This window comes from Silurus meridionalis, chromosome 6, assembly GCF_014805685.1.
Source record: "Silurus meridionalis isolate SWU-2019-XX chromosome 6, ASM1480568v1, whole genome shotgun sequence".
In the NCBI taxonomy this organism is placed as follows: domain Eukaryota; kingdom Metazoa; phylum Chordata; class Actinopteri; order Siluriformes; family Siluridae; genus Silurus; species Silurus meridionalis.
In genome coordinates, this window is record NC_060889.1 from 3,705,255 (window position 1) to 3,722,899 (window position 17,645).

The following is a 17,645-nucleotide window of genomic DNA, read 5'->3' on the forward strand; positions in this document are numbered from 1 at the left end:
ACGTCCTTTATGTTCTTATGCAACAATTGGGCAAGTAACTGAAAAAATCTAGCATTCAATTGAAAAAAAGAAAATGATTGTCTGTATATAAAAGTCTAATCAAGAAGAAATCCTAGATTATGATTGTTCTGAAGGGGATTCATTGTTCAGCTGCCCACTCGGGTTTATATGTATTTTGATAAATTGTGTCAATAAGAACATTTTTCTATAATTACCCAAAAAAACGTACAATTGATGGCATGTCGATTGAATTTTGTATTTTTTTTAGAATGGTTTCTAAACTGAGCACAGTTGTTGGTAGCTCAGTGGTTAAGGCTCTGGTTTACTAAAAAGTTTGGGGGTCCTCAAGGGCCCTAAGTGTGGCAGCTTGGCAAAACCAGAGCTGGAACCCCTGACCTTCCAATCAGAGCTTTAACCACTGAGCTACCACTTCCCCTAATGATAAATAGTAATGGACAAATCAAAATGTAACTCTAAACGGATAAAAAAAATGGGGACATTCTAAAACGCTTAACGTTCAAAAACGTATAACATGGCTTAAAAAACTAAACTCAGTAAACACATTAATAATAAAGCAAACTACGTACAGACAGGCACGAGCCCAGAATAAAGCTTAATGCGTTTAATTACGCCATAAGCGTAATTACACCACAAAACGTTTTTACTGTGTACTGTGTACCACTGTGTATAGTAGAAATGACAATAAAAGCCACTTGACTTGACTTGACTTGACTTAAGCGTTTTTTGATGTTAAGTTTTTAGTATGTCCCATAAAATGTACACCATAATCATTATTTTGAAATTTGTTATCAAGTTAGAAAAGCCACTGAGAGCAACCCAGTGTGTTTTAGATTAACGCTTGAAATCACGTCGAAATTCATTCGGTCTGAAATTCAGATGTCATCGTTTGGGCCAACGCGATATTTCACAAGTCAGACGTGTTATTTACGTGAAAATTGAGAAATGATAAAGTGACATATTTAAACGTGGCTAGAACAAAAAAAAAAATTCACTGACACCAATAAAAAACCAAACAACAAAAAAACCAATGTAATGCTTCTGTCAGTTTTGTTCACAAAACAGACCGAGTGTGTGAAAGACATAACAGTAACAGTTTATCCTTGTTTTGGATGTGTTTTTTTTTTTACTCCTGAAATTATATCCTCAAAACAGAATAGAATAACAGACACTGGGAAGGATTTGTGGTATCATTTGAATGCAACATACAGTACACTATGTGGACTATAGGGACTTTTATCCATATATGGTTCTTCTCCAAACTTCTACCACAAAGTTGGAGGCACACAGTTGTATTGGATGTCCTTGGGTGTAGTGTAATGAAATTTTCCTTCACTTGAACTAGGAGACCCACAACCCATTCCAGCATGATACCCCTGTGCACAGAACCAGCTCCATGAAGGTATGGTGAAGATTAGTTTGGTGAATTCCACTTGGCAAGTCAAGCCTAGGTCATGCTAGCATCCTTTACATTATTTTTTTGGAACCAGTAATTGATCACGTTTGGAGTTCATTGCACACTTGATTAAACTTTACTGTAATATGTGTCAATTACATAGAAGCGACTCTGAGTGATGATAATGCTCCCACCACCATGCTTCACTTTGCTTAAGCTGTTCTTGGGATCACACATTATATGGATAAGGTATATGGCTCAACCAGCCATATGTGTTTTTTTCCCAAACTTGGCGGCACTTTAATGCTGCCAGCTTCATGGAGATTGGAAGTGTATGGAAGATCTCCAGCTATGGAGCATTGGACCTCAACCCTTATAGAATACTTTTGGGATCAATGTGAACACTGACTCCACCCCAAGTCTCCCTACATCACTTAGATCCGGACCTGACCACTAATATTCTTTTGGCTGAACAAGCAGAAATCTTCTCAAGCACACTCCAAAGTCTGGTGGAACATCTCCCCAGAAAAATTTGGATCGTCTTATATCAAAATAAATTTCGAGGTGACACCGCTTACACAGTCCTCTTGGAATCGTCGGCCATGCCGTACGTCATTCCGGACTTCGCTCTACGTCCCAGTTGTTGTGCAAGTTGACGGAGAATGTTCATTCGGGAATAAATGCTATCACAGCTCCGCAACATCGTCCATCAATTTTCCAATATAAAAATGACTTTTACCGGGTGTAGGCCGAGGCCAGGATTCATGTCCCCGGTTTAACCTTCGGTGTAACGGAGCTCTCAGGGGTGCTCGGAATACGAGACACACTCGTGGTACATGAGCAAATCCAGGAGGAGCAACAACTTTTCCGAGTTTTATGACTTTATTACTAGGACAATTTTTAAATAAATATAAACAGACAGCTGACATCATACACAGTCATTTCTTGTTTAAGAATTAACTTTGTTTATTTTATCTATCTATTTATTATTTTAAAGTGTAAAACATAAGGATATGGCATGGTCATTCTATCCATTGAGTTCATGGATAGACAGATCCAGTCAGCTCTCCTTTGTGTTGCTGTTGTTGTTGTTGATAGATAGATAAGTGCAGTACGGGTCCTGCAGGTTCAGAATTTCATCTTGGAGCCTGTAGCAGGGTTTCCATCTCTGGAAGGAAATGAATAAACAGTAGGTGGGCTTGTTAAAACATCAGGTGGACCAGGCCATCTTGTGTCAATAAACAGTGCAAAAAAACAACCAAACCAAGGTTTACGACTAACAACACACATTTTCCTCATGAGTACACTGCCCTGAGGGTTGTGCTGCTCTGCTATTATTAATAGTATAATGATCAAGGTGTTTCTGTTCTTTTGTTAAGTGCAGCTCCACGGAAATATAAATTATGTTTAAAAGCTAATTATCATTGGTTTCCCAGAATTTTCAATTATTAGAATTAGCTCCATAGATTTATTATTGCACCCAGTGGTTAAAATTGGAACTGCAGCCAGCACTAATAGACATCCTTTGGGAGAGGAATCATGCTGCCCCTACACCTGGAAAAGGAAGAGCAGACAGGACAGTTAATTGCAGGGGTTTTCTATGCATTTACACCAAACTGGTCTAAAACTAATCCACAAATTCAATTTAGACAATGTACACAAACTTTTATCATAAAATTAGCTGAAAGATAATATGTAGACAATATACCTCAGTCCATCGAAAACACATGTGCACCACAGAATTTACAGAATTAATCAAAAGGAATTTCTCTCAACTTATTTTTTTATTTCCATGTTGTTATTAAGGTTGTCCTTAATAGCCATTGTGGCTTCACTGAGTATAACCACATGATTACCAAACACGTTTATTACTCGGCTGTAAAGTTTTGCTAATATCCCCCATCCCTGTAAAAAAAAATGAAATAAATCGTATTATTTTCTTAAACCAAAGCAGTGTATTTACAGCCCATGTGAGGAAAAAAATGTGCAAAAAATCCCAAATAGTTCACAGCTTAGTGCCATAATCCGCGAAAAGGAGCTCAACGTCCCATTTCACAATCCTCAACTCAACTTTTCTCAGTCATGATTAAATCACGGGCAGCTATTTCTTAATCTAATCCTCGGGGGAATTAAAGAAATGCATGATGGACAAAAAACAATTGAAATAAACCATTTTTTCATTGACTCAGATGTACACACACTTTGTAACTGAAACTCTGCACATTGAAACACCCATACTGTCTTCATCCATCTTCATTATTTCAATAATTATCCCACTAGGGGAATGTTCTCTTGTGTGTTCTGCCACGTTATAGTGGAGAAAAAAACTATTTTGTGGCTGCCAGTGAAAATGAAATGTGTAGTAATCTGTGGTTTTTGGTTAGTTAATCACAGATAAACGGCTTAAGAGAGGAAAAAATTCACCCCATACAAACTGAATGGCATTCTTAAATTATATTTTTGTTCCAGCCTCACTATAATGTGGTCTGTTAGTGGTGCAGTGAGATTGAGATGTCGCCCTTCATCACTACTTAATATAGTGATACACCAGCACTTTAGTGCTTTCATCTGGCCAGCTGTCTCATCTCCTTATTTATGTACCCAAGGCCGAACCCTTGAGTCTATCAACAATTGGCAAATATAAGAATATAATGTGGGCTTTTTTCAAATCCCTGATTTCAAACAGTAAATTTTCTCCCATCCAATCGAACATTCGAGACGTTCACCGTCCTGCCTCGGGAACCGATAACCGGTGCCAGCCAAGCTCAACCGTCGATTGTTTTGATCCGAAAGTCACGCTTCTTGACCGGAAAAAGACCGAGAAAAAGTTCCTAGAGGTTGATCATCGGATGTCATTATGATTCATGAGCGTAATTTCAAAGTGTTCTGTGTTCCATCCTGGCCGAATCTTCCACTTGTCCTGCGTCGGCCGGATTAGACGTTTTGAGCCGTGTGTAGTATCGAGCCGAGATATCGATTTCAGGGAAATTAAAGTAATTACCGCAAAAAAGGTTTGTCGAAAAAGAAAAAAGAAGAAATCACATGAACCATCCAAAAAAACAAATACAGATTATCTGTCAGTGATGTTTTGTTAAAAGAAAAGTTCCAGACATGAGGAGCAGTTGGAGCGAATACATCCAGTATTGCCAAAGACTCAAATTTACACACATGGTGTGCTTTGATTTTGTATTTAGGAATATGAACAGAAAACTTTGCACTTCTATTCACAAAACTAATTAAAAGGTGCCACAAATAAACAACATTTTGCTTTGCTGCATCCTTGAGTTTCGAAACGCCTATGGGAAGAGTTAATTCGCTTTTTTTAAAGCATTGTGATCTCAATTTTTGGTGCATTCCTTTTGGCAAGTCATTTTCAATCCTTGTAAACCCCAAAACCGTCCAGAAATATTTCATTTATTTCATTTATTTCACTTCAATTTTTAGAATCAACGATTGATTAGGTTTAATGTCCTGCTCGTGAACCGTCCATCTCTTCCCCAAATTCGTTTTCTTGCAAAGATTTCCTGTAATACAGTAGGCCTCAGTTACAAAGAGCAGCTCCCACCACCATGCTTTGCTGTGTTCATGTTGTTCTTGGGATCTTACATTATAAGGACAGGTATTTCCCTGGCTTTTCCATTACATTGCATGTATGTGTTTCTCTCTCTACACTGTTAGCCCAAAGTTGAAGGCACTTTGATGATGCCAGCTCCAAGAAGATATGCTTTACATGGGTCGAAAGTGTGTAAAAGATCTCCTGGTCTAGAACTTAAACCCTATCGAACACCTTTGGGATGAATGTGAACACTGACTGCACCCCAGGCCTCCTCACCTACATCAGTACCTGACTTTACTAACACCCTGGTGGCTGAGTGATCTCACACAAATGTCCACAAAATTTAGTGGAACATCTTCCCAGAAGAGTGGAGCAAATGGGGAGTAGATGTGAATAGGATGCTCTGTGTGTACATTTAAAATGCCACCTTTGTGCTTCTTTTTTAGCATACAAGTTTTGCATGCAATGTAGAAACGTAGATGTTTGTGATCAGTGTTGTTCTGCTTTCCAGTTGTTCTGCAACTCTTCTTTAATGACCGCTGTCTCTTTTTTTTTACCTTCTTAATCTTTATCGTTGTGTAATCTTGGATGGTGCACTTGTCCATGAACTTTGCACCTGCATATTATAAAATTATTTACTGGTAACATATGTTAAAGTATGACTTGTTTTCGATGTTGTCTAATATTGCTGTCCTTCAGAACCTCAGGTTGCTTTAGGTTTATTCATAAATTAATTAATTCCTTCCATCCTTCTTTCAATAATTCACTCCCTTGATATTCAGAATTCTCTTGAAGCTGTACAAACAACACCATGAAAAAAAAGGCATGTTTTTGTGGGATACTTGGAGAGCTTTTTGAGCTATTTGTTCTGACATTTCCCAGAGCCGTTCAATAGGATTCAGGGCTGTGTGACTATACAGGCAATTCAATGACATATGGTGCTCAGTCCTTCCTCTCCAAATATGTCTAGTCAAGTCAGGTTTATTTCTATAGCGCTTTTCACAACAAACATTGTCTCAAAGCAGCTTTACAGGATTTAACAGTTAAAGTTACTGATGTGTGTTTATCCCTGATGAGCAGCCATGGTGACTATGACCAGAAAGAACTCCCTTAGATGTTGTGAGGAAGAAACCTTGAGAGGAACCAGATTTAAAAGGGGAACCCATCCTCATGTGGGTGATATCAAGAATGTGATTATAGTCTTTAAAACAATACAGAACACTGAAGAGTGAGAACTAACATGAGCACCAGAGTGTGTGATTATGAGTGATGTCCTTTCTACAGTCTTTTACAGTCATTTGAGGTTATGGAATCAGGAGGTACTAAGCAACTCATAAAATAGCTCAACATTTGCGATCATCACAGATCCAACACCAACTTATGCCAGAGCCTTTAAACACTCAAAGAGCTCCACTGTCCAATGTCCAAACTCCACATAAAGTGGGATCCAAATGGCACTGGTACATCTCTAGATAGTTTGGGATGTTTGCGGGGTCGACAAACATCCCGTGTCTATTACATTGGGAGATGATGGCAAAACTGGAACTTGTAACCCTGTGTTGTTGCTCTCAGGACCCACTCATCCAATATAGTCACAGAAAATAATTTTGGCAGTAATGCGTCTTTTGTTATGACTATGACTTTGATGGGCCTTAATGGTTAGGGGAGTAATGTTTAGGACCCCGAATCTGCCTAAGGCTTGAAAGTGGTGGGTGTACAGTGCAATCTTGATACTCGCAGGGGTTACGTTCTATGACCCCTCGCAAGTAACAAAACAAGACGCGAGGTTCTTTTGATGCTTCCTTTTTCAAGGGGAATTGTACATGTACTGTAGTGTATACTCAACATCAATTGTGAATGACTTTTCATAAATGTTTTATTTACTACTTTAAATGAATAATACAATAATAAAATAGTTTTTCAAACATTATGTAATTTACTAGTACAAACTCTGTTTTAAAATGTTACTCCGAACCTTCAAGAAAAGTCGGGAACTATCGAGGTCGCGAGTATTTGAAAATTAGAACTAGATCATGGCGGCCTGGTGTCTATTTTGGTGTCCCTCATTTACAAAATCTGTATTTTCTCTTTTGGCCAAATTGCACCAACCACAAGCATATAGCAAAGTTGCTTTTTTGTGTGTGTGCTCTATGCTTAGGAGGATTTATTACTCTTGTAAATATGTGCAACATTTACCATTTACGATCGTGGGGGTCCCCGAGCATGCAGAAGAGGGTAGATAGGACCTCTCTGAGTGAGTTCTGTAACCCATCTACAATTTGAAAAGACACATTCGGCTCTTCCTAGTTGATATCTGTTATATCATAAAAGAAGACAGCTGGAAAGGTAAAGAAGACTATTTTCTCTTCATTTGTTTATGTGAAGTGCTATTTCATTCAAGAGGCCTGGGTTAGCGTTGCTTCTTGGCTTTAGTGTTATCAAAAAAATTGAGGAATTAACTGTGAGATCTGAAACCAACAGACTGGAAATCATTATTGTTGGTGTCCTGGAACGAAGAGCTGCTCCCACTGCTCCCATTTGACCTGCAGCTGTTTTGGCTCAGGAAAACAGACAAACGCAGTGTACAATGCTGTGTTTTGTCAGGTATGCACTGAGGAAACTGGCACAATGTTTACAGGCTCTCCGGTTCTGATTTGAACGGTTGGGGGCTCAATCTTGAAGCTGCTTCTTTTGCGCAAGCCTTTTAACACAATTTTCTCAAAAGCTGCTGTGCCATGGCCATCAAGAACGAATTCTGTACTTAATAAATCAAGGTTTCTTCTTCTAGAAGAACAGAACTTTTATTCTCAAGAGGTGCTATATTATGTCTGACCCCAAGAAGTTATGTGAAGAATGAATTTCACTGCATCTGATAAGTCAAGTACTCTTTCTCTTTTTTTGAACAGACAGAAGAGTTTGGTTCCATTTTGAGGTGTCATCTCAAGGAGTTTTCCTTGCCGTCATTGCCCCTGGCTTGTTCATTAGGGATTATCCAGCTCTAAACTCCTTGTGGTACAGCTGGGCACAGGTTCAAGAGACGGAACCATGAAGAAGATCTGGTATAAATGCACTTCAAGTTTATTTGACAGAAACAAGACAGGATACATGAACCAGGTGCTGCAGGTCAGAAACAGGAATGTCTGTGATCCGAGTACAAAACAAACCTCTGCAATAAACAGAAAGCGTCCAAACTACACATGTCTTCAGACAAACAGGGGAAATAAAATAACCGACAATAGAAGATCACGAAGAAGACCTGCAATTAATAATAGCAAGATGAGGAGCTGAACACGTTAAAGGGAGGAAGGAAACAATAAGGCTATGGGAGAACCATGATAAGAACATGAACTGACCAAGACAAAACAGGCTACAGGCAGGAAGTGATTTGACACAGTTAGGAATGCTATGACAAAATATTGCAGCCTTGGAGAAGTGGTTAAGGCACTGGACTTTGGATCAGAAGCTGCCACGGCTGGGCCCTTAACCATCAACTGCTCAGTTGTAATTGTAAGCCACTCTCTATAAGGGGATCTGCCAAATGCAATGTAATATAAAAGTAAAATATTGGGGGCAAAAAGAAATGTAATTGAAAGTCCCTAGAGCAGGGTTAAGGGCCTTGCTCAGGGCCCCAGCAGTGGCTGAGATTTGAACTCACTAATTGACTCACTAATTGGCTCACTAAGCTAACACCTCCCCATAATAAACGGTCTTCATGCAGGTCTTGGTAGAATTTCGAGTCTTTAACTGAACCTCAACGACATTTTGGCAAAGGATTGAGACTGGATACAGACCTCGCAAAGCACAGAGTCACTGAGGTGGCCAAGAAGGAAGCACTTTTTACTCGAGTGAATTACATTCATTACATTTAAGGCAACCCGATTAATTCCTGCCACTTCAAATGCCAAATGTTTAGTCTCTGAGACAAAGGAGCCAGATAAACATCCCTGGGCTTAACCTATTAGCTAGCTTCAACTTCAGGATGTGTAAGCTAAAGACCATAGCAATGTAATAATAACAATTCAACAGCTTGACATCCAGCCAGTAGCAAAGAGTAGAGGTACAGCAATAAATATAAATATATATATCTGTCCGTTCTTCCGCCCACCCATCCATCCATCCATCCATCCATCCATCTATCTATCTATAATAGCGTGCTACGTGACTTAGCTTAATTTAGCCAGATTGTCTAATGTTTTACCGTTTCAATCTCCCATTGAACCGCAGGTGTCAAGTTGATGTTTGTCAGTGATTGTCTTTCACATTATTTGAAACTATGTAAATAAAATATAGGTTTTACTTAAGTTAGTGTGTTTTAGACTTTTTGGAACGTCAATGAAAAAATAAAGGCATAAAAATGAATGGAAAAAATGTAATTATGTAGTAATAAGAGTTCCTTGGCAATGGAAAAGACGAGAAAAAACGGGAGCATGGATTTATTACGATACCGTACCCCCGGGTTCGCTGTCTGTTTACAAGCCACTGATGTCTGTGGTGTAGTCAGGAGTTGAACTCACACTCCATCATTTAAAAAAATTTTAAGTCATAAGTCATGCACATTGGTTAGTTATATTATGCCAAGCTTGAACGTGCTTGCAGGAGATTTGGATTGTGAAATGCACCTTTTTTTTCCAACACATTGTACCTTAAAAACAAAAAGAAAAAGGCCAAATAATAACTGACCATTAAAATAAAGCTGGTCCCACGACAGTTACGCATTACTCTGGGACCAATCTTAGGAATGGTACATGTTTTATGACAGATGGATTTTAAAAGCCAAGTCATAAAATTTAGTTATGTCAATTTTTTAAAGTAGGGCTGCGTTCGTTAGCTTTCTTGGCATGTTTATGTTCCCTAAGTGCAGTGCAGCTGGATTAGAGAGCTACAAGTTGACACGTGCGATGACATTGGTGGTTGCTATTGGCACGAGAATTGTACCCCATTATCATTTTGAGCTACACTTGCTCTTCAGGGTACCAGTGATTCCTGGGTACCCCTTTCACTCTCTAGACCAGGCTGATCCATCTTTCTTGGTAGTCTTGCTTCTCGACGGGAGTTCTCATCAATTGAAAAAAATATTTGCCGTTGCTGAGAATGGCTCCAAATAAACAGTCCAAGATTACGGTGGATGTTAGAACTTAGAAACCATTATGATCGTGGCATTGGATTGAAAATAATATAATATATGATATAAAATATATATATATCACAAAGAATGGGTGAATTTTACTGCTTTCAGCAAGTAGTCCATTTGAATTGAGGGTATTAAATAAGGCACGTGTATGCTATTATACTCTAGGACTTGCTGTCCAACCCAGATGTTTCCTATACAGCACATACCTAAAGATTTTATTCCTTTCATACTATACGTTTTTTAAAATTGGTCCTAGTGTATAGTTCTATTTAATGTTATCGGACATAAAAGATTTGTTTCTGTTGGTGATGTTAAAAAATGCTTTCATTCCCTAAAGACGTCGTTACTACGGAAACAACAACGTATTACACACAGCAAAGTGAACTAACACACACGCCTCCATACAGACGCAAACAAACGTGCAGTCGAGCTCTCGAGAGACACAGTAAAGCAGAGTTCAGATATACGATTCTAAAAAATGGTGCTGTTCGACAAATTCGGAGAAGGCACTGCTCAACCCTGGCGTTCTGTAACAGCTAAGACACCATCACTTCTCGCCTTGTAAATAGTTCGGTTTGTTTCTCATCCCAGCTGTTCGGCCGTCTCTGATATATTTTAGCCAAGAAAAAAAAAAAAAATCAAGAAACAAAAAGAAAACAGCCGTGGCTTCGTAACCAGAGATCGTTTTCTCTCCAGGTGTTTAAGATCCGTTGACCTTACAAAACTCATTTCCATGTCTTCAAATATATCTTTCTAGAAGCCAGACAATGGATGGTCTAAGCCTGGTCCTTAAGACATGTTGATCTGGTGAATCTCACACACACTCTCAGACACTCATACACACACACACACACACGCTGTCTTCTTAGGACGAACTGTTCCAGCAAGCAGCGTGGCTCCTTTTTGCTGACTGGAGCTCGGAACTGCAGAGGCAAGCAAAAAAAGTTTGAAAAAAGAAAATAGCGTAAAATGTTAACAATCATACATTTTGAGTTTTCTTATTAAAACATCCTTCATTGAGGAGTTGGTCTATTTTCACTACTGTATTTTTGTATTTAAAAATGCTAAAAAATACTTTTACAAGGGAGCATGAAAACTTCTTCGCAAACCTTCCACCAATTGGTCGATTTGATCTGTTCTGTGATCATATGGATCAATTTTCTGTTCTGATCTCAAAGAAGTCTGAGCAAAATACTGAGTAGGTACTAATCAGAGGCTGCATTTTTATGATGTCATCATGTCGAACTTCTTACAAACTATTACAAAGTATTTCCTATTTTATATTTCAAATACATATTTAAAGTACATGTATTATTAATACTGTCCATTTATGTATACCATTAAACAGGTATGTGCTTAATGAACATCCCAAATTTAGTCAGAGTTTGCTGTTATAATAACCTCCACTCTCCTAGGAAGATGTTCCACTAGATTTCGTGGACATTGCTGAGATTTCGTTTAGCCACAGTGTTAGTAAAGTCAGGTACTGATGTAGGTAAGAAGGTGAGGAGGCCTGGGGTGCAGTCAGCATTCACATTCATCCCAAAGTTGTTCAATAGTGTTGGAGATCTTTAGCAGGTCAATCGAAATGTTCCACACATATCCGACTCATGAAAAGCAGATCTTCATGGAGCTGGAGCATTGTCATGCTGGGGCAGGTTTGGGTCTCTTAGTTGAAGTTAAGGGGAAAATAAATTCGAAAACATTCTATACAATTGTGTGCTTACAACTTTGTGCTTTGTGGAAACAGATACGGCTGGAAGAATCAGGTGTCACAGTACTTTTGTCCATATTGTGCAAGTGCACTGAGTAACTGCACTGAAATAAACAGCCAAAACAATCCAAATGTTTATTTTCATTTTTTGCCCAGTTTCAGACACAACAACTGTTATAGAAGTGCTTTTCTGCACCATGTTTACGTTCGTATTGTCTCGTTTTGTCTTGTGTCGTCTCAGCCGTAGCTTCAGTGGTGAATTAAAATCTGCTAATATACTGAAAGAAAAAGCATTTCAGCCGATCTCTGACAAATCAAATATCTACTCTAAACGAGTAAATTGTAAACAAGTGTAAACGAGTTCTCCTGTCGGTTCAGGCCGTACGCGAGCCGCGAGCGTTCTGAGATATTGAGGGTCTGCGTCTAGACAGCTTGTTTCATGAAAGAGTAATATTTATGGCTCGGTTGTATAAAAACAGCGGTGTCTTTCCACTCCCCCGTGCGAACCCTGCTACCACAGGCCTTCCCCGAGCCGAGGAATACTTGGAGTGGTTCGTCAAAAACACTTGGAATGCAGTACGTTCGAATTTCCCCGAGCAAACTATTAAGGTTTTTCTCATAAAACAAAATTATCCGGCTGTTAAAAGAAATTTTTTTGTCTTCGCAAAAAAAAAAAACTGACTTTTATTCATTCACTGCTGGAAAAAAAAACATCTTAGCAAGTGGAAATATTTTTGCTACATTTATAATATTTTATTAAATATTTAATATTATAGTATGACAATAAATCAAATTTATATATATATATATATATATATATATATATATATATATATATATATATATATATATATATATATATATACCTATTTCAGGCCATTTGGAGACATTTTACGCTTGAAATATGCTCTACTGACGGATCGTTTTGCAGATCACTTTTTTCCTCAACATGAGCAAAACGATTTGCCGAAACAATGTGGGGGATAAAAATCTGCAAACCTGAAATGAGTAATAATATCCAAAAATTGCTTTATTAATCCTAGATGTGGATTATTGTACAAATGTAACTATAGTCAGTTTATTTTCCCTTGCTAAGATTTTAAAGATACTCATTCATAAAACAGGAAATTAGACACTTGGGGCCAATATAATGTATGTATAAAAACAAAGTTATGTATTGGGACCCCTGAATTTTCCAGCCATATGTGGTTTTTCCGCAAGTTGGCAAGTTCCGCAAATATATATACACGATTGAATATAATGTCTTTGTACTGTAGCATGAAATTTTCCCTTTACTTGAACTAGGAGACCCAAACCTGTTCCAGCATGACACAAAGTGCACAAAGCAAACTCCATTAATACATGCTTTACACGGTTTGGAGTAGAACAGCGCCCCCTCCAGACCTCAGATTTCAACCCTATTGAACATGATGAAAGTAAATACTGACTGTACCCCAGACCTCAACACCCTTGTGGCTAAAAGAGTCTCACTAATCTGGACAAAAATCTAGTGAAACATCTTCCCCAGAAGAATGTAGGTAGTGGGATGTTCAAAAAGCACATAGCAATTTAATGGTAAGGTGCAGAATGTCCTTGAACAAGTCATACTTTGTAGCTTCTAGAAACATATATAAATTCCTATACTAGTCTCTCGTTCTCATCTTTTAACCAAGTAAAATCACCAATTCGACAATACTGTCGTATCAGAAATTCAAAAGAACCTGCACCTGAGGTCTTGGTTGCTTGCGTCGTCCATCCCTCTTACTTCCTGCTCTGTGCAGACGTTGACCTTCAAGGTCTCACTACGCACAGCATGGACGCCACTTATCTCCTTACAGATGCTTCTGTAAAATCATAGTCCACGTTAAAGAACAAACACGTGTCCGGATCGAACCGAGAGTCGAATACAAGTAGGATTAACAACAGAAATCACAGTCTTGGCTGCCATTACTTCTTGGTTTTCTCCAGCCTTCTGATCTGAAGCTCTCGATCCTCCAAGATTCGTCGAAGCGAATGGATTTCCCGCTCTTTGTCCTGCAGCTCCCTCTGCAGTCGATGGTTGGTGTCTTCCAGGGTCTCGCAGTAGACCTGCGATACAATAAGAGCTTTAAAACACTGGGGTATTTCTTTTTTTATAATCTCGCATAGCGGCATAAATGGCTCAAACCTTGCTTTCTTCCAGACTATCGAAGGGACCGGGCGGGTCGTCCAAGCACAGGAACCCTCTCACTACCTCACTAAAAAAAAAATACAAGTGTGTGTATATTTATTGATTTGGCAAACAAAGGAAGACAAAGGATTATACCAAAAACGTGAAACTGCAATACTAGTATGCAATCCTCAATTCGGCTAATGCCTAATAGACATCTTGTAGCAGAAAATTTCACAGAATCAGCATTTAGTATTTATGTGAATTGTCTGAATTCATTCACGTGGCCGCCATTTCGGTCTGAGCAAATTATTTGTTACTATAGAAGCGATATTCTACATTTTTTTATTTGTCACAACTGTAGTTCTCTCTCAAATCACCCAAATGAGAATGGGTTCCCCTTTTAAGTCTGGTTCTTCTCAAGGTTTCTTCCTCATAACAGCTAAGGTAGTTTTTCCTGGTCACAGTCGCCATGGCTGCTCATCAGGGATAAATACACATCGTTCACCTTAGCTGTTTAATTCTGTAATGCTGCATTGAGACAATGTCTGTTGTGTTGTATAGAAATAAACTTGACTTGTGAAAAATTGTGCAAATGTATTTAGATGTGCAAAAGGCAAATACAAATTGTATGGACTGTAATGAGGTATGACAATAACAAACCAAAAACAGTAAAGATATTGTATGAACGTCATAATCGTTGGAATTTTTAATAACATGCTGAAAAGAGTTTCTGTTACAGAAAATCACTTACAGGCTTAACTGCCCTGTGGAAGGGTAAATTCTGGATGTTTGTAGTTAATGCCAGCTGGGCATTAAACAATCAAATAGTTGGGAAATTGTACTAAATGTTTTTCCTTGAATCTTCATAAGGATTTGAAAACCCTAAGACTACGCCGTTGTTCCAAACAATCTGACTCATCAGTGGCTCAGACCCATAACTTTGTTTAATTTTCTTCTAACAGCACCCCCTGGTGGAACCAGCTGACATATTTTCTAAATAATAGTGGTATTACTCTAAACCTCCACATCACATCCAAAATCAGATCACAAATTGTCCAAACATTTTTGATGCTCAGACAAATCTATTTGAATGTAATTACACAAACCTTCTTAGCTTTACAAGCTGCATGTGTTACCCAGGTACCTGTTAGTTATGTCTTTCTGAGCGACCAGATTCTGGAGGAATGCCTGCAAGCCCTGTTGTCTCTCTTCCAAAAAGTTCATGTCATAGTTGTCTTTGAAGCGACGTTTGGGTGGCAACGAGAGTCTGAATTTGGGAAACATCTCTTGGAGCTTTCACACACACAACGGAAAAAGAGGAACTACGTGAGACCGTAACAATACCTTGATGGCTTTGCTGTCACCTGACACAAGTGACTTCCACCCTACCTTGTCGTTGAGCCTGACAAAATCTGTGTAGCGCCGAAAAACCACCCAGCTCTCGTCTGGGGCTCTTCTTACCAAGACCTTGTAGACCTGCAACGTGTGAAGACATCACTTCTAGTATATTGGAACAGTCAGATATTTTGTAAGTGTTTCCTATTAAACAGCATGCGCTGATGACTACTAGACACTTCAATTTTTTTTTTTCTGCATGGCATTAATTACTCACACCCTTCAAGTCACGTATACTTGAGCTGCTGAAAGCGATGAACAGCATTAATAAATGCTGGAAAGAACACACTTTATTCTGTTAAAGAAGCATTACAAGGACACGGCCCCCGGTTTTATCCCAATGCTGATTGTTTTACTACAAAGGCCTTATTTTCCTCCCAGAACAAACAGTTCTGCAAACATTGTTCAGCATACATTGCTCTGTCTGATAATTAAGACTCCTTCCTCCTTCACATATCCATTTATTTTTTACGGCATTTGGCCTTATAGTGACTTACAGTTACCTCAGGTATACGGCTGAGCAATTGAGGGTTAAGCACCTTGTTTAAGGGCCCAGCAATGGCAGCTTGGTGGTGCTGGAGTTTGAACGCATGACCTTCCGATTACAAGTCTAACATCTTATCTACTAAGCGACCACCTTTCCATATCCGAGTTTGTTAGAAAGCTGGGGTCAGAGCACAGGGTCAGCCATGATACAGGACCCCTGGAGCAGATTTGGTTAAGGGCCTTGCTCTAAGTCCCAATGGTGACGGGGATTAAACCTCCACCCTCTGAGTCTAAACCACTGATCTACGACTTCCCCACTGTTCATCATCACCTTCTGCTTAGTCCATAACGGATTTAGTTTTATATATATATATCTCCAGTGTCAAAGGCTTACCGTAAACTTTGCTCTCTCCTCCATGACTTCATAACCGAGTAAGGTTGGTACAGGCGGTCGATCGCTCCACTTGTCCGTACTGGTTCTCACCTTGTTTTCTTTCCTGGCATTATCTGGAAGACTACCCAGCGATGAGCTTCTCCTGTACAAGTGTGTAGTGCGTCCAGTCAGGGAGAGCTCCATAGGATGAAGGCTTAGAGGATTGAAAGAACATTAAACAAATAAAAAAACACTTCTGTGAAACATGGATGGAGATCCATCTTCTTGTTTATTATTTCAGGTAACTAATATGTAATGCAGAGTTTAAAAATATATCCCAAAATATAAGAATTAAAACCAGCCTACCAGCAGTGCAGGATGATCAGCATGAAAATGATTTCCTTTTTCTTTTCTTTTTTTTCAGATTGAGGTTGGGTCTGAAATTAGCTCATGACTGGACCAGCATCCTCTAATACACTGGACTAGTTTCAGCGAGGGGCGGGGTCTCAGTATGATAGACAGCCCTTGCAACCAATCACGTGTCGCTGCAACCAAAGTAAAGGCGTGTACCCACGTGATCACTACTAATGCTAAAAAAAAAACAGAAAATCAGCTTGATCAGTTTTTTAAGTCTACATATCGATACCAATTTTTTTATAGTAATTCTAGGACATATGAATATAAAATATATGGAATTATTTTAAATATATATATTGCCCCAGGTTGTTATAATCAATATTCAAATTATATTACTCAAATATTAATTACTATCAAATTACATTGACTGAATACTTGTTATTTTATGGGTAAAACATTGATTATTTGCCATTTAAATTTTTTTTTTTTATTTCTTTCACGCTATTTTCTGGGGAAGAGTGGAAAAAATACTGCAATACCGCCCCCTGCTGTTCTACTTTGGAAACACAGGGGCCAAAAACGAGTCTAAAGCAACGTAAAAAGGCAAAAATTCATTTCAGTTTCATTATGAATGCTCAGAAAAAGACTTAAACCGTACACTACATACTGAAAACACAACTGTGAGTAACTGAGCAACTCAAGATCTATGAGTTTCTATTTGGATTGTCATTTTATGTAAACTACAATAGCTTGAGACTGCAATATTCATGAACAGTTTTTACATTTGAGGACGCATGAAACCCACCTCAACAATGATGGAACTATAACGAATGGGCATTTAGTGATGAGGATTTTTTGAGTCTGGTTCCTCTCAAGGTTTCTTCCTCATACCCTTTAAGGGAGGTTTTTTTTTACTTGCCACAGTCACTACTGGTTTACTCATTATGAATCATGCATCTTGTGTGACTTTGGGAAAAAGTCCATTGTTAAAAGCAGAACGGTAAAATCGAATTATTCGAAATCAACTAACAAATGCATCTATTTCGGAAATCGAACAAAATCATTTG

The 17,645-nt window shown here is 38.6% G+C and overlaps 1 protein-coding gene across 1 annotated transcript; it reads right to left on the reverse strand.

The window, feature by feature from the left end:
• Positions 1-8,027: 8,027 nt before the first annotated feature.
• Positions 8,028-16,707, reverse strand: LOC124386795 (sorting nexin-16-like). The gene is made up of 8 exons (XM_046850765.1): positions 16,588-16,707; positions 16,243-16,435; positions 15,357-15,443; positions 15,112-15,260; positions 13,983-14,052; positions 13,767-13,903; positions 13,543-13,659; positions 8,028-11,024 (listed from the first exon to the last, which is right to left on the reverse strand). Exons 1-8 carry the CDS (start codon positions 16,608-16,610, stop codon positions 10,967-10,969), a joined length of 834 nt encoding a protein of 277 aa, XP_046706721.1. The 5' UTR covers positions 16,611-16,707; the 3' UTR covers positions 8,028-10,966.
• Between the last annotated feature and the right edge of the window lie 938 nt (positions 16,708-17,645).

Coding starts and splice junctions, on each gene's coding strand:
- LOC124386795 (XM_046850765.1), bottom strand. CDS start 16,610: ATGCTGATCATCCTGCACTGCTG. Junction 15,444..16,242: donor AGGAGAGAGCAAAGTTTACG/GTAAGCCTTTGA, acceptor CACACGTTGCAG/GTCTACAAGGTCTTGGTAAG. Junction 11,025..13,542: donor GCAAGCAACCAAGACCTCAG/GTGCAGGTTCTT, acceptor TTGCCTCTGCAG/TTCCGAGCTCCAGTCAGCAA.